The following is a 25,950-nucleotide window of genomic DNA, read 5'->3' on the forward strand; positions in this document are numbered from 1 at the left end:
AGGAATGAGAGAGACACAGGAACAGCAAAGGCAGATGTTATAGACACCGCAGAATACCCAAGGTTTGGAATGTCTCCTGACACAAGCGGAACGGAACCACTGATTACTGCTATTGTCTCTTGGAGAAGGAATTGTGTATTGAGTACTGTACTATTCATTGAAACCCCTCAGGGGACAACCAGAGTGGTCTGGTTGAGGGATTGCAACATCCCAACCTGATTGACATCTGAGACCCCGTGAGTGAGGATAAAAGACGGGTCTGGGGAATACCCCTTAGACACACCAGGAGAAACGGTGGGGGGCTTGTGTGTGCATCCATCCTTGCCTGGGTGGCGAGTCCTCCACGGAACAGTCTAGCTAAAGGACGGATACGGATCAAGACCGTACCAAGGAAAGTCAGCAAGTTATTCTTCTATTTTTCTCTCTCTCTCTCCAACAATTGCAACACAGTGACGAATAAACAGCTGCAGCCTGTATGAACTGAAATGAACTTTAGATTTCCATCGGACAATTCATTATCCCCTAGACAACGACAGAGCTTATTTCTTATTGATTATTACTATACCCGCACTTTTAGGTTTAGTATTGATGACGTATATTATCTGTATATTTGCATTGATATTATTTTTGTGTATTTTTACTGATAAATACTGTTAAAAATAGTATCATCAGACTCCAACAGACGTCTTTATCTTTGCTGGTAAGTAACCTAGTTACAGGGTTCATAACACAAGTCATCGAAAACTCTGACAATCTTCTATAGAGGCACAATGAAAAGTATCCTGACTGTTAGCATCACAGTGTGGTATGGAAAAACTAACACCCAAGAATGGAGAAGTCCAAAACTAATGGTAGATACGCCCACTTCATCATCACAAGCAACCAACATCCATCAAGGACCCCCACCATCCAGGCTCTCTTCTCACTGCTACCATTAGGAGCCTTAGGTCCCATATCTGCAGGTTCAGGAACAGTTATTACCCTTCAACTGTCACGTTCCTTAACCAGCTCGGACATCTTCACTCACCACAACACCAAACTAATCATTGAACACAATCTTTGGACTCATTTTCAAGGACTCTACAACTCAAGTTCTCAGTTTTATTTATTTACATATTTATTATTATTATTATTGTTTTGTTTTTATTTTTTCTCAGCTCAAGTTGGGAAAACCTGAGGTATGGGCATAGCCAAGCACACTCATTTCTCAATTGTTAGGAACTTAAAAGACTATTCTCGTGATGTTTAGTATTGTGTCTTTCTGGAGGTTTACATAAACATTGCATTGTAGGGCTAATTGTTTAATGCTATGGAGTAGTGATTTTGGAATGATACCAGTCTGTAGATATTAGTATAGGGACAATATATAACCTGTTCATGTTCCATAGATATTCAATTTCCTCTTTTAATTCAGCATATTACTGGTGTTTTACGCTTATTGATTTCTGTGCTATGTGTGTTTGGAATGACTATATCTATTAAATAAGTTTTTCTTACTTGTTTATCCTGTAATATTGTATTTGGATGATTATTATGGATTGTCCTATCTGTAATAATAGATCAGTCATAATATAATTTGTAGGACTTGGAATCTAAAACTAGATCACGCTTGTATTTATAGTCAAGTATGGTATTATTATTATTATTATTATTATTATTATTACAACTTGCTTCATTTTCTATTTGCACAATCTGACAATCTTTTGTGTGTATTTTTTAATTGATTCTATTGTATTCCTTTATTCTACTCTGAATGCCTGCAAGGAATTGAATCTCAGGGTAGTATTTGGTGACATATATGTAGTTTGATAATAAATATATTTTGAATGTTGGATGTTTGATAAAAGTTAAAGCTGATTGATGAGATATTTCTCAAGCTGCTATGAAAGATAAAGAATAAGATTATCAAGGTCCTGACAGATTTTAAAATCTCACTGGGCACAGGGAAAGTACCAGATTACTAAAGGACAGCAAATACAGTCACTTTATTCAAGGGCAGTGGGAATAAACCAGTTACAATCCTACAGCTATGATGTTGGGACAGTAATGGAATAAAATTCTGAGATAGGATTAATCACACTTGGAAAGACAGGAACTAATCAAAGATAATCAACTTGACTTAATTAGGTGAATGATGTGAATGAACTTTTCAAAAGTACAAAAATGCATTACTGAGGGAAGTGTGGTTAACATAATCTACAGAGACTTCATTAAGACTTTTAAAAAGATTCCTCATGGGAAATTGATCCGAAGAGCTCGGGCCAATGAGATCCAAAACAAGTTGGCAACCTGGGTCCAAAAATGCCTTGGTAGTAGAAGACAGAGGGTAAAGATGCAGAGTTGTTTTGTGATTGGAAGCTTGTGACCAGTGATACCACAGGGAGCAACATTGGACCCTTGCTGTATGTCATACACATGACTACTTTGGACATGAATGGTGGGGTTATGATTAATAAATTTACCAAAGGTATAACATTTGGTTTTGTTGCTGATAGTGAGAAGGATAACTATAGGCTGTTGGGTGATGTTGATCAGTTGGTAAGGTAGGCAGGGCAATAGCAGATGAACTTTAACCCTGATGAGTTTGAGGTGATACACATTTGGAGGACCAATATGAGTACGGAAAGCACAATGAATGATAGGTCACCAAGGAGTAGTGGGGAACAGAGAGACCTTAGAATGCAAGCCCAATGATCCCTGAGGGCAAATGTACAAGTGGATAAAGTTGGTGAAAAAGAGCATTTAGTATATAAACCAGATAAGCTATACTAAACTATATAAACATTGATTAGGACACAGCAAGAATTCTCTGTACAATTCTGGTCATCACACTCCAGAAAGGTTACAAAAGCACTGAAGAGTGAGTAGTGGAGATTTTCCAGGATGTTGCTTGGGATGGAGCATTTCTGTTACAAGGAAAAAATGTATTTATATTCCTGGGAACACAGGAGGAGGAGAGGGGATAAAGTGATAGCCATACAATTTTATGAGAGGCACAGATAGTGTAGGTGGTTGGAAACTTTCACCCATAGCAGAGGTAACCTGATATAGAGGATCTAGGTACAGGGTAAGGCACGTGAAGTTCAGATGAAGTTAGGTGAATTGAAATTCCACCAAGAGGGTGACTGGAATCTGGAACATTGCCTGAATGACTGAGGGGGGAGGGAGGTCAAGTACAACATTTAAGCAGTAGTTAGATACACACTTGAATAGATAATGCACAAAGGCTACAGACCAAGAGCTGGAAAACGGGATTAATATACACTCAGTGGCCACTTTATTAGATACACCTGCTTGTTAATGCAAATATTTAATCAGCCAATCAAATGGCAGCAGCTCTGCATAAAAGCATGCTGACATGGTCAAGAGGATTAATTGTTGTTCATCAGAATGGGGAAGAAATGTGATCTTAGTGACTTTGACTGTGGAATGATTGTTGGTGCCAGACAGGGTGGTTTGAGTATCACAGAAGCTGCGGATCTCCTGGGATTTTCAAGCTCAATGGTTCGGTGCAGAGAATGGTGCAGCAGTTCTGTGGGGGAAAATGGCTTGTTAATGAGAGGTCGGGGGAGAATGAGCTGAGAGGAAGGCAACAGTAACTCAAATAGCCATGTGTTACAACAGTGGTGTGCAGAAGAGCATCTCTGAATGCACGATATCAAGCCTAGAAGTAGGTGAGCTACCAGCAGAAGACCCCAAACATACACCCTGCATTCACGGTATTAAAAACAGGAGGCACCCCACAAAGGGGCCAGAGTGTAGATAGGATCATTGATGGTAAGTATGAATAAGGTGGGATTCTTGACAATTTTTGCTTTTGTTGTTCTTATTTCCTTGCCCTTCTTGTCAATTAGTTGTTTGTTGCACAGAGATCATCTATAATGTTTGGGAGGCACATGGATTAATTAGGAAACAGACACAACTTTGTAGAAAAAGAGTCCAGCAGTTCAGATTCTTGTTCCAAGAAAAGTTTTGAACTAACTTGAAAGTCAATGGTGATGAGTTGTGTCCAATAATCACCGCAAAATCCCAGGTCCTTTGCAGTTACATAAACATACAGGCACCTCTAATCTTTTAAAGGATGCAATGTCTGTTTACTCACCTGAAAGTTGTTCATCAGACCATATTCACACCTCCTCTCTGTGCAGGAAGAGAAGTTAAACCCCAGGGTACAGGCTGTGGTCGAACAGTTAGTCACTGCATCATGTGTCAGCATGTCAGTCAAGTTCCCTGTAGCAAAGCGTACAATGCAGGAAGCTGGTTTGAAAAAAAAACAAGAAGTGAAAGAGAAGAATAAATAATAAATAAATATAACAAATGAATTAGAAGCAGGAGCTGCCCATCAGCTCCTCTGCCTGCTCTGCTTTTCAGTGAGGCTGTGGTCAATCTTTCACTTCACAGCCCCTTTCCTGCAGTAATCCCATATTTCTGGATCCTCTATGAACCAAACAGTTTTGATCTCTGTTTTGAATACTGGGCCTCCATTTCCTCAAGAAGAAAATTCCATAAATCCTCTACCTTCTGTTTCTCCTCAATTCATTCTGAATGGCTGATAGTTAACATTCTATCAAGACCCTATTTAATTGGAACGGTGCATCTCTGCCCTAATATTGAAATCCTCTTTCAATAAAGGCCAACATATTCTTTGTCTTCTGTGTAAGAGTGAGAGAGACGTGGTGAGGAAAGCTTCTCAGAGGCAAATTTTACTTAACTTTGTAGGAAAGATTCCAATGGTTCATCTTCTTGTTCCAAGGGAAGTTACAACTAACTGGAAAGTCAGTGATGGTGAGTTCTGTCCTCCAGTCACTGCAAACCCCAGGTCCTTCTGTTCATCAGGTCTGACACCACCAAAGGTTCTTGTGAATCCTGTCACCTGAGATTCTACTCAATTAGGTAAAGAACACAGATGAGAAAAACTGCGTGTGCTGGAAATTCAAAGCAACGCACACAAGATGCTGAAGGAAGTCCGCAGGCCAGGCACGGTCTATGGAAAAGAGTAAACAGTCGAAGTTTCGGCCCGAGACCATTCATCAGGACTGGGGAGAAAAAGATGAGAAGTTATAGAAGGTGGGGGGAGGGGAGGAAGAAGCATAAGGTGGGAGGTGAGAGCAGGAGAAAGGGAGGGGTGAAGTCAAGAACTGGGAAGTCGATTGGTGGAAGTGATAAAGGGCTGGAGAAGGGGAAATCTGATAAGAGAGGGTAAAGGGCCATGGAAGAAAGGGACAGGGATGAGCAGCACAGTGAGGAGATAAGGTAAGAGAAGTGGGGGAATAGTGAAGGGGGGACATTACTTTTCTGCTTTCTGCCATGATCACTCCCTATGCCGACTCCTTTGTCTATTCATCCCTCCCCAGTAATCTCCCTCCTGGTACTTATCCTTGCAAATGGAACAAGTGCCACACCTGCCCCTACTCCTCCTCTTTTTCACTGCCATTCAGGACCCCAAACAGTCCTTCCAGGTGAAGAGACATTTCATCTGTGGGTCTGTTGACTAGTGTAAGCGGTAGGGTCTGTATCTGGTGATGCCAGTGTGACCTCCTGTATGTCAGTGATACCCAACATAGATTGGGAGACCGCTTCACCAAGCACCTACATTCCGTCCGCCATAAAATGCGGGGTCTCCCGGTGGCCACACATTTTAATTCCCTTTCCCATTCCAGCATGTCAGTCCATGGCCTCCTCTACTGCCATGATGAGGCCACACTCAGGTTGGAGGAGTAACACCTTATATTCCGTCTGGGTAACCTCCAACCTGATGTCATGAACATCGATTTCTCAAACTTCTGGTAATGCCCCCCCCCTTCACCATTCCCCATTCCTGTTTCCCACTCTCACTTTATCCCCTCAGCCACCATCACCTCCCTCCTTCCTTTCTCTCATGGTCTTCTGCCCTCTCCTAACAGATTCCCCCTTCTCCAGCCCTTTATCTTTTCCACCAATCAACTTCCCAGCTCTTCACCTCTCCCCCTCTCCCAGAATCATCAACCGCCTTATGCTCATCCTCCTCTTCCCACACCTTCTTGCACTGACTTCTCTTGTTTTTCTCCCCCACTCCTGATGAAGGGTCTCGGCCTGAAACGTCGACTGTTTACTCTTTTCCATAGATGCTGCCTGGCCTGCTGAGTTCCTCCAGCATTGTGTGTGATGCTCAGTAAAACTCAGGTGCGAGATACAGTCACACAGAAGGTCCTTACGGGAGGGGTTGGTGATGAGAAACTGGCAGGCGAGTTGGGCACGGAAAACACACCTGCAGAAATGGCCACTCCCAGGTACGTAGAAGATGTAATCAGAATTGCCAGGATCGTCCCCTTCGGAATAGCAGCTTGTGGATCCTAGAAGCAAAGAGCAGAAGGAAAGAAAATGGGATGAAAGCCAGTACAGAGGACTGCTTACGGTTGATCAGACACTTATTCCTGTTGGAATTCTGTGGTAAAATTACATCCTTTTGCAGCAGCAGTATCACCTGGCATCAGGACAGACAGAAGGTTCACCGTGACTGGCCGTGGCAATTTCGACACCAGCTGCCTTGTCTTCCCCTCCAGCCTGTAAGAAACTGCAGTGTTCCCGGGGGGCAGCTATTCTCAGTCGATGGTTCAGTCACGCTGCATTTCAGCAACTTTTTAAAACATAACACTGATCAACACTGACATTGTAATAGAAGTCTCCTCAATTCAGAAAGGGGGAGCAAACTGTACACACAAATACCCAATGTGGTGAGTACAGAGACAGGAACTCTACACACCAATACCCAGTGTGGTGAGTACAGAGACAGGAACTCTACACACCAATACCCAGTGTGGTGAGTACAGAGACAGGAACTCTACGCTCCAATACCCAGTGTGGTGAGTACAGAGACAGGAACTCTACACACCAATACCCAGTATGGTGTGTACAGTGATGGGAGAGTCTGCTCATTATTCTGAGTGAAATAAAAACTTTCTTCGTCACTTAGCCTCTTCTTCCATAACTTCTCCCTCCTGCCTTCTGGGAAAAGGCACTGAAGCATTCGGGCTCTCACAACCAGACTATGTAACAGTTTTACTGTGTACTATACCAGCAGTTATGGTCGAAATGACAATAAAAAGTGACTTGACTTGACTTGACTTACAGATCTCGCTGGCTGGTAAAGGAAATAAATCCTTCAGTTTCACCCTCAGCTTCTCATAATTTTATACATATTGATTAAAATCCCAACCAATGTGTCATCACAATCAATATTCTCCAGTCCTGGCAAATCTCCTCTACTCCCTCCCTGATGCCTTCATCTCCTCCTTGTAACGTGGTGATCATAACTGTAGTAGTTCTGCTGTGGCCTAACTAGTGTTTTCCCCATTTCTGGTAGAATCTCTCTGCCCTTGTATACAGTGCCCAGACAACAAAGAGCTACAACTGCGGAGGAAGCCTCTCGATACACATCCCAACCAGAGTTCAGGGATTAGCAATTTCCCCCAAAGAGGAACCCGCCTACCACAGTGGTAAGACTGATTTGACTCAGGCCATTAACCCTACCACCTGCCAGTCAGACAGGAGAGGAGAGTCAACAGCATGGAAACCTTTAACATTTCTGTGTAGGCTGGAAGGGTTCCTGACCCCAGAGCCATTTCAATTGTTCTCCTAGCTTCCTGGCTGTTGGCTCTGTTGATGTGCCAGTGCATTGAGCAGGAGTTTCATCTCACAGTTCCCTGCATTTACAAATCCCAATTATTTCAGATTCCATTCATTAAATGCCTACTTGTAAATCTCCAGAAATGTTGACTCCTGCAAGGATACCAGTCGCTGCGGGGAAGAAGATGGAAAAAATGGAGAAGAAATTCTCCTCCGCCTGGAAACTGGGTCGAAAGTTCTCCAGAAAAATCTCAGCTATATAAAAACAATGGAGAAGTTTTAGTGACGCAGAAGTGAAATGAAGAAGCAACAAACACTAGTCCAAGAGTGATTGAATATCGTAATAACCTAGTTGCTTTTCCCCCTCCCTTTATGACTCTGGGCAGTAGCTTATTTGTAGCTAGTCTAATCAATCAGCTCTTTCCTAGCTCCTTCCCAGTGATGATGCACCTTAGTTCTCTTGGTTATTCCATGGTCCCTTTGGCCTTTTTGCAATACTCAAATTGTACTACAATCTTCGTATTTATTGTTATATATTTTTTGTATTTATTATTATCATGTGGAGTGTACTATGATCTTGATGCAAGGAATGAATTTCACTACACTCTGGTATATTTGACAATAAACTAATCCAATCTATTGTCAGTTTATTCTGGAGATGATATGTCATCACAGACCGATCTTCCTCTCTAGTTCAGTAACATCAAAACTAATTGTAGTGATCTGCCAACTCAGCAAATACAGAGGAGGAAACAGGGGCCTTCTTAGACTTTGGGTTCAGGGTCTGACATGGTGTCACACCCATTCAATATGAAGTCTTTTTGAAATTGTAATTTTTTTTTCAAAACTAGGACTGAAAATAGATGGTAATGGTCACTGCACCCCAAGAAGGACCTGAAACTGGGCTACACATTGGTGGACTCATTAGGGGATCAGAGGTGGAGAGAGTTAGTGACTTTAAATTCCTTGGCGTTAATATATCAAAGGATCTGTCCTGGGACCAGCACGCAAGGCCGTTTCAAAAAAAGCTCAGCAGCTCCTTTGCTTTCGTAGAAGTTTGTACAGGTTCGGCACGCCCTCTAAAACTTTGACAAATCTCTATAGTTGCACAGTGGAGGGTATCCTGACTGGTTGCATCATGGCCTGGTATGGAAACACCAATTCCCAAGACTGGAAAATCCTACAAAAATTGGCGGATGCAGCCCAGTTCATCACAGGAAAAGCTCTCACTGCCACTGAGCACATCTACAAAGAGCACTGCAATGAGAAAGCAGCAATCATCATCAAAGTTCAAACTAAATTTATTACTAAAGTACGTACAGTGTATGTCACCATACACAGCCCTGAGATTCATTTTCTTGTGGGCATTCACAATAAATCCAAAAAGCATGATGGAATCAGTGACAGACTGTGTCCTCCACAGCATGGACAAACTGTGCATAAAAGACAACAAACTGCACAAATACAAAACAGGAAAAATACAATTATAATAAAAATAGGAAATAAATACTAAGAAGATGAGTTGTAGAGTCCTTGAAAGTGTGTCCATAGGTTATGGCAACAGTTCAATGACGAGAAGTGTGCAGTTATCCCCTTTGGCTCAAAAACCTATTAGTTGAGGGGTAATAACTGTTCCTGAACCTGATGGTGTGGATCCTGAGGTTCCTGTACCTTCTTCCTGATGGCAGCAGTGAGAAGAGAGCACGGCCAAGGTGGTGGGGTGGGGGGGTCCTTGAGGATGGATGCTGCCTCCCTACAACGGCACTCCATGTAGATGTGCTCAATAGTGGGGAGGGCTTTACCCATTATGGACTGAGCCATATCCACTTGTAGGATTTGTAGGCTTGTCCATTTTAGGACATTGGTGTTTCCATACCAGTCTGTGATGCAACCAGATCACAAGGAAACCCACCATTCAGGCCATGCTTTCTTCTCACTGCCTCCTCTGGATAGGAGACACAGGAGACTTAGATCCTATACCACCAGGTTCAGGAACAATTATTACCCTACGACCATCAGATTCCTGAACTAGCGTGGACAAATTTCACTCACCACAACATTGCACACAACCTACGGACAGACCACCTTTCAAGGACTCATGATGTCAATGTTAATTGATTTATTTATTTATTACTTTTTTTTTCCTCATCTCAAGCTGGTAAGTCCTGAGGTACAGACATAGACAAGCATGCTCACTTGTCAGTTGCTAGGAACTTTCGGACCATTCTAGTGTTTAGTATTGTGGCTTTCTGCAGAGTTACAAAGATACTGCTGTTTCGGCCTAACTGTTTAATGCTATTTTGTAGTGACTTTGGGATGGTACCAGTTGTAGATATTACTATCAGGATGATGTATACACTGTTCATAAGATAAGACAAAACTTTATTTATCCCGAAGGAAATTATTTTTGCAAGATTGCTCAGAAAACCTGCAAAAACAGAGAGCAACCTGGCTGGCTGCCATCTTGTGACAGCATAGTCTTTCAATTTCCTCTTTTAATTCAGCATATTTCTGGTGTTTTTCACCTATCGATTTCTGTATATTATGTGTTTGGAATGGGTATTTCTGTTAGATAAAATGTTTTGCCCTATTTATCCTGTTATATCTGCACAGTTATTATGGATTGTCCTATCAGTAATAATCAATCAGTTGTAATATAATCTAAAGAACTCTGACTCTAAAACTGAGTTAGGCTGCATTTATAGTAAGTTATGGTACCTTGTATAAGTTTGTATTTTAAAGCAAGATTTTGGTGAATGATGTTTGCCAACTGATTGCACCTGTGTAAGTAATCAGATTGAGTTAAACTGCTACAGGATCCTGTAATGTGTTGGATTGTTTCTGGTTACTCATGGCATTTTCTGCATTTATCGTCTTGAATTTGTTGGTCTTTTACTATGTACTTTTGATAGCTTTTTGTGTTGTATTGCCACAAGGAACCCCTCTGTTTCTGGGAAGGGTTCTCCAACTCTGAGCCAGGAGTTTGATGCTTCCTTGTCAACATCTAGTCTGCTCAGATGGTGGGGATATCTTCTATGGAGAGTCATGCTCTTCCATTGGTTAACTTTTCCTTCTGTAGTGATAATTTCTTCATTTTTCAAGTTTAGTAGTGTGTACCCCTTATCAGAATTGCACATGCTTGCATGGAGTACAGAGTCCTATTCTCCTTGATGAAAATATATGTTTATCAGTTTTACCTGTGCAATTGTTTTTACATCTGTTATTCCTCTTCCTTCCTCTGTCCTAGGTAGTTTGGTTCCTAAGGTTGTCATAGCCGGGGGTGGTTGTGGGGATAAGCCACTACCTATAAAGTGCTCCAAATGGCATGTGTCTCTAACAGCCTCTGACAACCAAGACCAGCTCTTGGCCTTCATGTGTGGCTTAGCTACAGAACTATTTCTACTTACAAGAGAAGAGGCAAAGGCGGGCAACTGGCACCTCAAAACCGGTTGCTTTGGGCAGGTGGGGCTCGGCCGCCTTGGAGAAGGAAAACTCTGATTTTAAACCTCCGCTGCCCTGTGGTCATACCCACCCATGGGAAAGGCTTCAGGAGTAAACCCCAAGGAAGAAGTCCAGAGCCAAGGTCCCCAAGGCAGTTTGATGTTGTTTACAACTTCACTCAGGCAACCTCTACGACGACACGAGTGTCAAGCTGTATTGGCACTTGCCCTTCCCTTGGACTACATCGGTGATGTTGGGAGGGGGATCCTGCTTCATGGGCAACAACCGGTTCTTCAAATCTTCCTACCCAGGCTTGTGCCCTGGAGAGGACACAGTCTACCAGAGGCACAAACCCATGATCCCCTGGGACCGATGACTGCCTATCTAAGTAGTGTTAATCTGAGAGCATTCAAGTGTACATAATGTTGTCACAAAATTTTTCATCTCAGTACTTATTTTTCTTTTTTAATTTTCCAAATTGGTTTTAGACCAAGATATTATGTCAAAATAACACATTTATATGGGTATAGTGAAAGTGTTTATTGCCTTTGTTATATTTTTATAATTGAGCTCTGTTTGGCAGATATTCTTAAACCTTGAAGTAAATTCTGTTGAAAGTTTTTGCTTTATCACGCCATCATCTATTTTCTTTCCTTGTTGATATCTCAGATAGTTACATGTTGCATATTCATCCATCGGTTGTATTGTGTCCTGCTGCTCTGGTTTATGTTCTACTGGCTCTACTGCGCCTTTCTTTATGTTTAATGTTCTGCACTTATCTAGTTCATGCTTATATCTTTCGAAAATAGTTCTACCATTTGAATTAATTGCTTTAGCTTTACTGATGAAGGAGCATATAATTTCAAATTGTCCATGTATAGAAGGTGTGCCAAGGAATAATTCATTTGGCTGTTTCTGATTTGATGCCCTATTTTCAATCGATTCAGTAGAGAGTGGGTTTAAAGACAGCCAAAACCAAAGGAGAGTTGCTCTGGAATATTATCACTGCTGGTATTTTTCCAGTTGTGGGTTTTTTTTTATAACTGCTTTTATCATTTCCATTGTAGCTTCCGGTGTTTGCAAAACTTCAATTGTGAGAGTGCATTCATTTGCCTCCCTAATCCAGCTTGCTTCCTGATTGTGTGTTGCCCTGTTTAACCAGATATTAAACCGGAAGTTCATTATCCCTGTGTTTGCTGGTAATTCTGTGCTAGGGTTGATAATATTTTAGTGTGTCAAACTTAGTTTCAATGTCCTGTATCTTTCCTTGTTCCTGAACTAATAATTCTGTTCTCATGCACATTTCATGTATTTATTTGGTCTGGGTTTGTATGCACCAAGCTTCTGTTTTAGTGTATTTGTAAAATCTACAGTGCTTTTGTTAGATTGATTGTATTTTGTGTGGACCTTATATTTTCTTGGTATTTCCATAGCTTTGAGTTTAATCTCCCAAGAGTAATTCTGGGAAAAGGATTGAGGAGCAATTAGCTACCTTTTCTAATGAAGTAGTTTACTAATTGGTTGTAAAGAAAAGATTACATAAAGATGTTCAACAGTGCATAATCATCTGACTGGGCAATGAAAGAACCTAATCGTCTTCCAGCTGGTGAATGAAAGCACAGCATTGTAACAATGGACATCAGAGGGAAGACTGAAAGCCAGGACATTCGTTCATAAATGAAACCTCCAGGAATAAATCAAACTAGAGTTAGCTGTCCTAACTGTGAATTGCAAAATATTCTAGTTCTACCCTACTGAAAGATCTCAGAACATAAGTTTGCCCTTAATTTACTCCCAAAATATTTTAGGACTGTCCTGCATATCGAATGGATATCTTTACATGTTGTGTTTTTACACCAGCTCCAGATATGGGAATGTAATACAGGGACAATTTGGATTACTGCATTTTAATGGCTATACAATTCCCAGAGCTTGTTTTAGGGAAGAGTATTTGTACATAGCATCAAAATAGAATCAAGTTCTCGCTTGTGTGTGAACTCTCTTCCACCTTACCTACAGTCACATATCTAACAAATAGAGATAATTACAACATATACCAACCTCGGTAATTGAAGAATCCTTTTGAGTTTTTCTCCTGGTCACTTGGCAGGAAAGTACCAATAACGAAGTTGCCAATAGCAACAAGTAAGATTGCAAGAAGAACAACTTGGGTCTAAACTCAGAAGACAAGCAACAGATTACATACATTTTCATGGCTTTAAACAGCAGTCTGAGGCTTGGATTCAACTCTTCAATAATCATAGGGTAACTGAAGAGAAAAGACTAAAAGAAAGGTCACTCCACAGTTTACTGAGAATAAGGAGATTGCAGATGGACAAGAATACAACAGCAAATCAGCAAAGGGCACAAAGAGGTTAGAGGGGGCATCAGTGACACTGCTTAGCAGCTGCTGAAACATGAATGTAGTCCATTGCATCTCTTAGGTCTGTGGAGACCTCCAACAGACCAAATAAAGGCATGCGTTTGTATCAAAACCTCTACAGACACGAAACCCTCAACCCAATGCAACCTTGATATTAATAAAGAAGCTCCTGAAAGCAGTGTCCACACCACTGACCCACCAATATTCAGTAGTGAGGTCTTATGGAAGGGTTTGGATAGGACTGTGTCCCCAACAAAGAGCTCAACATTGACCCAAAGGATAGGAACTGGTGAGGAGAATATCAGTAACCATCTATTGATAGCAGACACTCCATTGAATAAATGATTACATCCACAACACTGGAATATCAAATGCCTTCCAACAGAGACTCTAAACTCTGGCAGTGGATCCTATCATAAGCTCCTGTCCAGGTCAAAAACTTGCCAGCCATTTCCTAATGAATTATCTGATAATATTTAAAATTATAATTTGGCTTAAAAGCCTGAATATGCTGCTTTAACTTTGTGGAACTGATCAAAAATAATAGGACATATAATAGAGAAAAGTTTGAGATGTTTAAAGATAAACAAGCTCCCTCCGGGTGTTGAAGAATGAGGACAGCGAGGCTGCCTGAAGCAGGAAAGGAAGCAGATCATTAACATTAAGCAGTGCTGCCTTTGAAAAACTTACCTTTGCCTCCCATTCCATTCCAGCTGCCGAGATCCCCAGGAGAAGGGTCACAGTAATGGTGCCGATAATGCGAACATTGTTAATTTTATCGACCATGATTATTCCATGCTCCTTTCAGAAGTGATCAAATCAGAAGGAACACATTACATCATTGAATCAACCACATTCAGGGAGACCATTCTGTCCTCTGGTCCTAAAAGGGCTGTCCCATCTCCTCTGCTCTGTCCTCATAACCCTACATAACTAACCCTTACAAATATACAGATGATTCTTTTTCAAAGTAATTAACTAACCTACTCACTCTGTTCCTTCAATCTGTGCAAAATAATTCTCCCCTATCAAATTAGAATACTTAGCAATTATCTGAATCTTTATCATTTAGTTATCAATCTTTATGTCAATAAAAGTAATTTTTCTTCACCAAAACTTTCATATTTCTTAAATTATTGTACTTGTTGCCAACTCTCTACACCCCGTCCCTAACATTCCTCTGAACTTCCATCATATTGGCAAACAGGAAATGCCAATGGGAATTCAGCACCAATCCCTTTGCCCTTTAACAGAGCCCAGTACTGGGAGCTTTACCAACCCTCAGCACAAAGGCAGCCACTGCTACCTGTAGAAATCAAAACAGGAACTTCTGATGGCTCTGGGTCTGTACTCGCTGGAATTTGGAAGGATGAGGGGGAATCTCATTGAAACCTTTCTAATGTTGAAAGGCCTAGACAGAGTAGATGTGGAAAGGGTGTTTCCCATGGTGGGAGAAGTCTAGGTCAAGAGGGCACAGCCTCAGAATAGAAGGGTATCCATTTAAAATAGAGATGTGGAGAAATTTCTTTAGCCAAAGGGTAGTAAATTTGTGGAATTTGTTACCACAGGCAGTTGGGTGTATTTAAGGCAGAGCTTGATAGGTTCTTGATTGGACATGGCATCAAAGGTTATGGGGAGAAGGCTGGGGAGTGTGGTTGAGGAGGGGAAAAAAGGATCAGCCAATGGTGGATCAGACTTGATGGGCCAAATGGCCTAATTCTACTCCTATGTCTTATGGTCTTAAACTAATTAATATCTAGGTTCCACAAATAACCAATTGCAAATCTACCCAAGTGTGTACGAGCAGGTCTTTCTGCCAACGATGGTTTCATTCCAACAGTTGATGTGCCTTGAGCTGCACTCACACACAGCTTGGAAAGGGGCTAGGAGCAGAAAGTCTTTGGCTTATGCTTTCATTCCCACTGCAAGTGACCAGGCAGACTACAGTACCCTCCCACCATTCTGTAAAGCTTCCTTAACACGATGTATAAAAGCAACTGAAGAGATCAGTAGTTGTTCATTCCTATTGGAGAAACGGAGATGGCAAGCTGAAACTCACCGACAGCAGATCTTCAAGAGCTTCAGCAAAGCCCACCACATACATCGCCACTGCCACTGCATTGGCAAACGCAAAGATGAGGCCAATGGAGCCACCAAACTCTGGTCCTAAACTGCGGGAGATCAAGTAGTAAGCACCGCCTACAGGACAAGTGAGAGAGGGTGAAAACACAGAAAGTACATGGAACTAACCTGGCAGAGATTTCAGATACCAAATACAAAATCACTTAGAACTCACAATAAAATAGATAGGCCATAATTAGACATGAATATTTGAAGTGGTAGAGAGCAGACAAATAAGAGGTAAAGAGCAAAATCTTCCTAGGATCAGTCCACGACCATTACTTTGCTTACTATGACTTTGACTTGGATGTACAAGCCATATCTACAGATGGCACAAAACTTGGAGGCATGGTTAAGTGTGGGGAGAATGGCAATACATTTCACAGAGGCTTGTGGAACTGGGACATAGGGGGCAGGTGAAGTGCGATGTGGTTAAAAGGAGCAGAAAGGAAAAGTCTGGTAATTACAAACTTGTGAGCCTAACATTAATTGGAAAATATTCTGAGTGTCAATAATAAGGACTACGTGGATAGGCAAGGCCTAATCAATGATCATTAGATGATTTGACAACACCAGATCCTTTCTGAAGATGTAGGAAGGTCTATTGATGAGGTCCAAGCAGTAGGTGTGGTCTACAAAGATTTCAGTAAGGTCTTAGACCAAGATTCCATGGGGGAAACTGGTCCAAAAGGATAAGACTCAGAGAAAGTTTATAAACTGGGTCCAGAATTGGCTTGACAGAGGGTGAAGATAGGGATTTGTTTTTGTGGTTTGATGCCTGTCGTTAGTTTTGTTCGACAAGGATTGGTGCTGGGAACCTTGTTCTTTGTAATAGATGTGAATGATTTGGGTGTGGCTATATGAGGAATGGTTAGTAAGTTCACAGATGATACATAAATTGATGGAATTGATTATCTATTTATTTAGAAATACAGTGAGAAACAGGCCCTTCCGGCCCAACCAGCTGATCAGTGCAGCAACCCAGCTATTAACCCCTAGCCTAATCACACTGGCCAATTAACCTACTAACCAGTACATCTTTGGACCGTGGGAGGAAACCAGAGCACCCAGAGGAAGCCCACACAGTCATGGGGAGAACATACAAACACTTTACGGGAATTGAACTCTGAACTCTGACACCCCAAGCTGTAAAAGCATCGTGCTAAGTGTGGAGGGGAGACTTAGACTGTCGGGTAATTCAGGGCCATCAGAGGTGGTGAAATAAAGAGGAGAGATGGTTTAATCCTATAAATGTGAGGTGATGGATTTTTGTGAATACTACTGAGAATTCACAGTTCTTTAAGGTTGTTATATCCCAGGGTGGTAACAGGGACAAGCCCCCACTATCTATTAAATGCTTCCAATGGTATGTGACTCAAATACCCTGTGATAACCAAGTCCAGCTCCTGGCCTTCACGTGTGGCTTAGCAACTAACCTTGGTGGAACCGTTTCTACAGACAAGAGAACAGGCAAAGGCTGGTTACTGGCATCTTAACACCAGTTGCTTTGGGCGGATGGGACTCTTCAGCCATGGTTGGCAGCCCATCTAGGAGAAGAAAATCTCCGCTGCCTTGCAGCTATACCCACTCATGAGGGAAAAATCTGGAGCTGGAGTCACTAAGGCAGTCCTACATTGAGTTCAACTCCTGTGATGCTGCTGGTGCCAAACTGTATCGGCCTCTGCCATTTCTTTGGGTTTATCAGGTGCGTGGAGAGGGAGAGCTTGCTACATGGACCACAGCTTGCTCTCCATATCGTACTGCCCAGGCTTGCATATATAGACAGCTAGGATGCAATATCCATGGTCAACTCTGACCAATGGAGACCCTCACTCACTCACTGAGAATAGGACATAAACAACAAAAAGTAAGATTCAAGGTATTCTTGAGGAACAGAGATACCTTTGATGAACAGGTCGAATACATCAATAATCTGGCTAGCAAGACATATGAGAGACCACCCTTCATTAGGTAGGGCATTGAAAACATGAACAGGGAGGTTATGCTTCAATTTCATAAAACATTGGTCAGATGTCATTTGGTCACTATCGGAATGATCTGGTCTTGCTGGACAGGATGCAGAAAAGATTGACTGGGATGCTGCCTGGATGGAATTTTCAGTTATGAGTGACTGTAGAGGCCAGGACTGTACTCCCTGCAGCACAAGAAGTTGCAAGGAGTCCTGATTGAGGCATGCAAAGAGTGCTGGAGACTGGAGGAAACTTCTCCCCACACCAGAGGCAGATAAAATACCTTTGATAAAGAATCCTTTTCACCCAGAGACTTGCAAATACCTGGAATACAATGCCGGAGAGTGTGCTAGAGGCAGATTCACCGACAGCATTTAAGAAGTGTCTAGCCAAAGTTTGGAAGGCGATGGGACAAGTGCTGGAATATAGGATTTATAGAGATGGGTGCCCACTGCTCACTGTAGACATGATGGGCCAAATGGCCTGTTTCCATGCTGAATGATATACTCACATTAGGGTAGGAGAAACCAAGAAGAGGCATTTTAAGCTAGGTGGGGTATAAAAGTAGAGAGAACTGTATGGATAAGTGCAGAGTTCATTGAAAGTTGTATAAGAGGTTAAGAAAGCTAAATTATTTTATAATGGGATCATTGTATACAAGAGGAATAAGTCACAACAAATCTTCATACCTTCAGCAGTCACTTTTTTAGCTAAACCTGTACACATGCACATTAATGCAAATATCTAAACAAAGTTCAAAAGTTCAAAGTAAGCATATTATCAAAGTACATATATGTCACCATATACAACCCTGAGATTCATTTTCTTGCAGGCAAACACAGTAAATACAAGAACACAATAGAATCAATAAAAGACCACATCCAACAGGATGGACAAACAACCAATGTACAAAAGGAACAAACTAAGCAAATACAAAAATAAATAAATAAATAAATAAATAGATAGATAGATAAATAAATAAATAAATGGACAATAAATATTGAGAACGTAAGATGCAGTCCTTCAAAGTGAGTCCATCGATTGTGGGAACTATTCAGGGATGGGGTGAGTAAAGTTATTCCCTTTGGTTCAAGAGCCTGATGTTTGAAGTGTTCCTGAACCTGGTGGTGTGGGTCCTGAGGCTCCTGTACCTTCTTCTTGATGGCAGCAGCGACAAGAGAGCATGGCCTGGGTGGTGAGGTTTCTTGATAATGGACACAACTTTCCTATGATAACACTTCATGTAGATGTGTTTAATGGTGGGGAGGGTTTTACATGTGATGGACTGGGCCATATCCACAAGTTTTTGTATGATTTTCCTTTCAAGGGCATTAAAGTTTCCATTCCAGGCCATGATGCAACCAGTCAATGTACTCTCCACCGCACATCAATAGAAGTTTTCTAAGTTTTAGATATGAAGCCAAATCTTCACAAACTCCTGAGGAAGTAGATGCACTCCAGTGATTTTATCATAATGGCATTTAATCCTGTTTCCAGCACTTATCTCTTAGATGTTTAATCAGTCAATCATGTGGCAGCAACTCAATACAAAAAAGTATGCAGACATTGTCAAGTGATTCAGTTGCTGTTCAGACTAAACATCAGAATGGCAATGAAATATGATTTAAATGGCCTGACCATGGAACAATTGTTGGTGTCAGATGTTGTGATTTGAGTATCTCAGAAAATGCTTCTCTCCTGGGAATGTTAAGCACAGCAGTCTCGAGAGTTTACAAAGAATGGTGTGATTAAAAAAATATCAAGTGGGTGGCAGTTCTGTGAGCGAAAATGCCTTGTTAATGAGAGGTCAGAGGTCAATGGTTCAAGCTGTCAGGAAGACGACAGTAATTCAAATAATCATGTGTTACAGCACAACAAACCTTGAAGTACAGCAGCAGAAGATTGGGACCATACACTCAGTGTACATAATAAAGTGGCCACTGAGTGTTAATCACTGATTTTGTCACTATTGGGTCATTATGTCCAGATCAAATTGTCATATTTTAGAGATGTAATAAAGGGAAGTTTAATAAAATGTTTCCAGGGATGATGAGCTTTTGCTAAGTGGATAGTTTGAATACAGTAGGGCTGTTCACTATGGAACAGAGGAGGTATTCAGAAGTTCTGATAAAGATGTTTATAATCATGATGGGTGTTTACAGAGCAGAACAGTATCATGCACGACAGTTCTGACACGAAAAGGATTCAAAAACATTATTCTCATTAAATTGTATTTTGCTTACCTCCTCGCACAAACCCATTAGTTGCTATGGCAGATGTGGATAACGCAGTAACAAAGGTCACCACAGTGGCCATGAGGATAATTAGTGTGGTCAGGCCTGGGGAAATGCACAGAAGCACACACGTTAAACTAGGAACCAACCACTGCATGTCCCACGTGGTGAGGGCCATCCTGAAGCTGTGGGGCTATCGGACTAAACATCAAACACGAGGAAATCTGCAGATGCTGGAAATTCAAACAACACACATGAGATGCTAGTGGAACGCAGCAGGCCAGGCAGCATCTATAGGGAGAAGCGCTGTCGACGTTTTGGGCCGAGACCCTTCGTCAGGACTGAACATGTCTGAATTTCAATACAACCTTGTTTCCAGAATACATGGGGACAGTATATTGTCAAAATCAAGTTTCACGACACTGGCGTGTGTCGTGAAACTTGTTAACTTAGCAGCAGAAATACATAATATAGAAGAAGAAAATAAATAAATGTATCAATTACAGTATACGTACATTGAATAGATTAAAAATCATGCAAAAAGCAGAAATAATATATATTAAGAAGGTGTGGTAGTGTTCATGGGTTCAATGTCCATTTAGGAACCGAATGGCAGAGAGGAAGAAATTGTTCTTGAATCGTTGAATGTGTGCCTTCAGGCTCCTGTACCTTCTACCTGGCAGTAACAGTGAGAAAAGGGCATGCCCTAGGTCAGGCATGGGCAAACTACGGCCCGCGGGCCATATGCAGCCCGTTAAGCTTTTTAATCTGGCCCGCAGAACTTGATGAAATTATATTAATAAACCTTGTTAATGTTTTTTCCTCGCAATTCTGGCGTTTTCCCAATAGATGATGCACTCTATATACATTTGTGGCGACCCATTTCCTGTCACATCCGAACCGGCTCACAATTAGCCAGCGTTCCGGCTAAGGGAGATAGCCTGCGGGGATTTGCGAGCACAGAGCTTTGGAGTCTCTGCGCGGGGGGGGGCAGGTTGAGGGAGGCTTAAAAGTGAGGCTGGGGATTTCGAATAAAGTCTTTTTCTTCGACTGCAGTTACTGACTCCGTGTCGTAATTTTAGCGCTGCATGTAGCACACCGCTACATATTGACCTTTGTTGAGGTGCAGTGTATTACTCCACATTTGTGCTTTACTCTTTGTTCGGCTCGACCTATTTGTGTGAACAGGCGTTCAATGTCATGAACATCAACAAAGCCAGCCGCAGATCCAAGTTAACTGACCAACACCTCAGATCTATCCTGAGAATCGCCACAACAAAACTAAATCCAGACTTTGATGCGCTGGCTAAAAAGGGAGACCAACAACACTGTTCCCACTGAAATTAAAAATAAGTTTCTTCGTTGTGTTATGTAAAAAATGCATTTGAAAATATTTTTTTCATTAAGCCTTACATGTTACATGTCATTTCTGTTAAGTGATGGACATGAGTAGTGCGCAGGTGCACATACGTTCTCAAAATAAAAAATGCGCTCCAGATCAAATAACGCGCTCTGCATACTGGCGCGCTCTCACTGTTCTGTCTTTGTGCTGGTCGTTGTTGAGTTTTTGCACAGGGGACAATTGAATAAGAAGGAGCAGGACAAGTAGACCTGCATCTCCTACCGTTTTTGAAATAAAGACAGTCAGGAGGAGAGTGATGATGATAATATCTTGAAGGATAACAGAATTTTCAGTGCTTTAAAATAATAACTGTTACTATTAAAAAAAGCTGTATTTTATTCATTTAATTTTCAGTGTTTTAAAAGTCATTTCAGTAAATAGCTAAATACCATGGGACTTCAAAGACAGATATTTTGTTGTAATGCATTTGTTCATTTTCAATTGAAATTAAAGCACATGTTTTCTACATATCCCATGATATTTTATTTTCTCTTATGAGGTGTATTACCAAAACATTCCGTCCATCTGCTCCAGGTCCGGCCCCCCTGTCAAATTTTAGAACCCTTTGTGGCCCTCAAGTCACAAAGTTTGCCCACCCCTGCCCTAGGTGCTGGAGGTCCTTAATAATGGACGCTGCCTTTCTGAGACACCACTCCCTGAAGATGTCCTAGTTACTTCGTAGGCTAGTACCCAAGATGGAGCTGACTAAATTTACAACCCTTTGCAGCTTCTTTCAGTCCTGTACAGTAGCCCGCCATACCAGACAGTGATGCCACCTATCAGAATGCTCTCCACAGTACATCTATAGAAGTTCCGAGTGTTTTTGTTGTCATACCAAATCCCTTCAAACTCCTAATGAAGTATAGTTGCTGTCTTACCTTCTTTATAACTGCATCGATAATATGTTGGGACCAGGTTAGGTTCTCAGAGACTTTGACACCCAGAAAATTAAAATGCTCGCTCTTCTTTAATCCCCTCTTTGCATTTTCTCTCCTTCCACCCCCCCACACCCTTTCCTCTACTGCAGACTCTAGAGTGTGTGCTCAGCCATTCAGCAGCCCACTTCTCAGCAAGCTAATTGTGGAAACACCACGGGCAAACAAGTCCTCCTCCAAAATTGTGAGAATCCAGGTCATGTTTTCCATCCAGCTTTGACGCAAGATTCACACACACGACTACAAAAAAATAACTTAAATATTATCCTCAAAAACATCGCCATCCCACTATCAGGCACACTGTTCTTAATCTTCATTAATCTATTCTCTGCATGGTCAGATCAGTAAAGACATTCTCCTCAGTATCTTAACTTTGAATTTCTGATCAGATTGGTAAAAAATAGCACCAAAGCTGTTTAACAACTGACAATCTGGCTGATGATCAATAAGCTTTATTTACTGATGAGAATTTGTCTGCCCACACAGGCAAACGCAACCAGTACACAGACACACCTTCATACACAAATGCATGTACAGGGTAAACGTGTGTAATAATTCAGCATGCTCAAATGGGAATCATAACCAGGAAAGCTTCCACTCAATAGAACAGTCCTCCTATTCTCTATTCTAATCCCATTCTTTCATTAATCAAACTGTTCATAGGTTGTGGAAAGAAGTTAAACATGTGGGTTAGGGACCACATGTACTGGGGGAGGATTTAACCAAGAGGAAGGAACGTGCATAGCCTGAAACAAAAGATCTTAGTCCAGGGGTCAGCAACCTTTACCACTGAAAGAGCCACTTGGACCCGTTTCCCACAGAAAAGAAAACACTGGGAGCCGCAAAACCCGTTTGACATTTAAAATGAAATAACACTGCATACATCGTTTTGTTTTGCCTTTATGCTATGTATAAACAAACTATAATGTGTTGCATTTATGAAATTGATGAACTCCTGCAGAGAAAACGAAATTACATTTCTGCATGCAACAAAAACATTTTGACCTCCGAAAAAAAGACGTTGGGTTGAAGGTTACTTTTAAGTAAAATACTCAATGTCTATTTGAGTCCTTCTTGTATTTATGAAAAACGCCAAACTTAAATTTGCCGCCAGCAGCAAACCAAAAATAACGTCAGCCAGCTGTCAACCTGAAAAATAAAAGGACTATTTCACTGAACAATGAAAACATATGAATATACGTAAAATAATAGGCAATTAAAATATTTATCATACTTGGTCAGGTTGACTCACACCTGACAATGCAGTCGTATTCAGTAGGGATGGATCGATGCTTAGGGGAGTGACCGGGAAAGATAATGTGTGTTTTTCCTCTCTGAACTCACAGAAGCGTTTCCCAAACGATGTTTGCATTGCGATGATTGCAGAATGGAAATACTCCGAATTTATCATGTCGTGACCTTGTTTGAACTCTCTCAAATTGGGGAAGTGAGACAATGTGCCTTTCTGTAAATCTCTGGCAAGCAACGTCAGCTTGCGCTCGAATGCCAAAACATCCTCCAACATGTGCAGGTCTGTGCGTCCTTTCCCCTGAAGAGCTGTGTTCAGCGTGTTCAGGTTCGCTGTCATGTCTACCATGAAGTGTAGCTTTTCCAGCCACTCTGGCTGTTCCAGCTCAGGAAAGGTGAGCCCTTTGCTGCCCAGGAAAGTTTTCACTTCTTCCAGACACGCGACAAAGCGTTTCAGCACCTCCCCTCTGGACAGCCAGCGATAAAAACATGTTGTAGCGGTGTGCTACACGCAGTCAGTAAACTGCAGTCAAAGATAGCTTTATTTGAACTAAACAGCCTTGTTTTTAAGCCTCCCTCAACCCGCCCCCCATGGGCGCGGATGCTGCAAAAGACACGTACTCACAAACCCCCGTAGGCTATCTCCCTTAGCCTGAACGCTGGCTAATTGTGAGCCGGTTCGGATGTGTCAGGAAATGGGTCGCCACAACGTCTTATTTAGATTGTACAAGATCACCATAATCTTCAAATTTAGATTTACATTTCAAAAACTAACAAACTAACATAAAATACATTTTAATTAAATACTGACCATGTAGCGGTGTGCTACACGCAGCGCTAAAATTACGACACGGAGTCGGTAACTGCAGTCGAAGGAAAAAACTTTATTCGAAATCTTCAGCCTCACTTTTAAGCCTCCCTCAACCTGCCCCCCATGGCGCAGAGGCTCCAAAGCTCTGTGCTCGCAAACCCCCGTAGGCTATCTAATTGTGAGTCGGTTCGGATGTGCCAGGAAAAGGGTCGCCACAACCAATTATTTCCCAAAGCAACAGGGAGCCGCAGCACAGACGTAAAAGAGCCACATGTGGCTCCGGAGCCGCGGGTTGCCGACCCCCGTCTTAGTCCATGTGGTAGATGATTTTTCTGACAGGAGAGGAACAAAATCAGCCCAGAATCCCCACCCTTGACCACTGTTCTTACATGAATGGAGAGGAGTAGGCTCACTTGTGATGATGATCACACAGCACTGCAAACGTGTGCGGTTCATGGCGTGTCTGCTTGTTTTGTGTGGACTCCCCCACTTTCCACCAAGCCCAGTTTCAACATCTCTCTTTTCATGCATCAGACATCACAAGCCCACTGTCTTCCACAACAGGTCAGCCACGATACCTCCTAATAGCAACAGCCTGCGGATCATTTTAAGTCCCTGTCACTAACATCCCACCGCATGAAGCAGACCTCATTCAGATTATCCACACACAGGCCAGTCCAGAACCCCCGCAGCCCCAGGACGCATCACCTATGCCAGCTTGTCCGACCATCCAGGTAATTCGCATGAACAGCATCACACCCCAAATATTGAGGAGACATCGGACCTGCGGAAAACAAAGAATAGGCTGTACTGTTTTCAACAAGACCAGTTATTAATGAAATTTCCTGAATGACTTTTGAGAGAATGTTATTTTATTCTGCATATTGAGAAACCTAAAATAATTAATTGCCTCTTTATATTTAATCAAATGTTTTGGTAAAGGTTTAAATGGGATGTGAAGGTATTTAAGATCATGAATTTTATCGTCCTGAGAGAAACTACTCCCACTGGCAAAACAGTTAAGAATTGGGGTCATAGATTCCAGGTCCCAAATGACAAAATAATCAAAAGTAAGATGAGGAGAACACTTTCATGCGGTCTAGAACTTAATGCTAGTTGTTGTCAAGGCAGGCCCAATTGTGTTCAGAAGGGAGCTTATAGCATCCGAAAGAAAAAAAAACGTGGTTGAGGGGAATAGAACAAGGAAATAGTTCAAGATGAATTGCTCTTACAGGCGGATAGTATGAACTCAATGGCCCAAATGGCTTTTCATCATGCTCTCATCACTTTTATCACGCAAACGTCACTCCACTCTTTAAGAAAGGGGGAAGGTAGCAGAAAGGAAATTATAGACCAGTTAGCCTGACCTCAGTGGTTGGGATGATATTGGAGTCAATTGTTAAGGATGAGGCTATGGAGTACTTAGTGACACAGGATAAGATAGGACAAAGTCTGCATGGTTTCCTTAAGGGTAAATCTTGCTTGACAAACCTGTTAGAATTCTTTGAGGAGATTATAAGTAGGATGGATAAAGGAGATGTAATGGATGTTGTATATTTGGACTTTCAGAAAGCATTTGACAAGGTACCACACATAAGGCTGCTTACCAACTTAAGAGCCCATGGTATTGCAGGAAAGTTACTAACATGGTTAAAACACTGGCTGATTGGTGGGAGGCAATGAGTGGGAGTAAAAGGATACTTGTCTGGTTGGCTGCCAATGACCAGTGGTGTTTCGCAGGGGTCAGTGTTGGACCGCTTCTTTTTATGCTGTTTATCAATGATTTAGATGATGGTATAG

The 25,950-nt window shown here is 41.7% G+C and overlaps 1 protein-coding gene across 1 annotated transcript in view; it reads right to left on the reverse strand.

Annotated features, from left to right (window-relative positions):
* Window positions 1–25,950, reverse strand: part of LOC132406188 (solute carrier family 12 member 2-like) — a 75,846-nt gene that overhangs the window by 35,094 nt on the left and 14,802 nt on the right. Inside the window, exons 3-10 of the mRNA XM_059991506.1 lie at window positions 24,859–24,934; window positions 19,764–19,859; window positions 15,489–15,628; window positions 14,120–14,230; window positions 13,108–13,219; window positions 7,733–7,860; window positions 6,248–6,332; window positions 4,103–4,257 (exon numbers count right to left, since the gene is read on the reverse strand). Of these exons, the coding sequence (XP_059847489.1) occupies window positions 4,103–4,257; window positions 6,248–6,332; window positions 7,733–7,860; window positions 13,108–13,219; window positions 14,120–14,230; window positions 15,489–15,628; window positions 19,764–19,859; window positions 24,859–24,904 (873 nt within the window). The 5' untranslated portion in view covers window positions 24,905–24,934. The remainder of the gene's footprint in view (window positions 1–4,102; window positions 4,258–6,247; window positions 6,333–7,732; window positions 7,861–13,107; window positions 13,220–14,119; window positions 14,231–15,488; window positions 15,629–19,763; window positions 19,860–24,858; window positions 24,935–25,950) is intronic.

Source organism: Hypanus sabinus, chromosome 16, assembly GCF_030144855.1.
Source record: "Hypanus sabinus isolate sHypSab1 chromosome 16, sHypSab1.hap1, whole genome shotgun sequence".
NCBI classification, from domain to species: domain Eukaryota; kingdom Metazoa; phylum Chordata; class Chondrichthyes; order Myliobatiformes; family Dasyatidae; genus Hypanus; species Hypanus sabinus.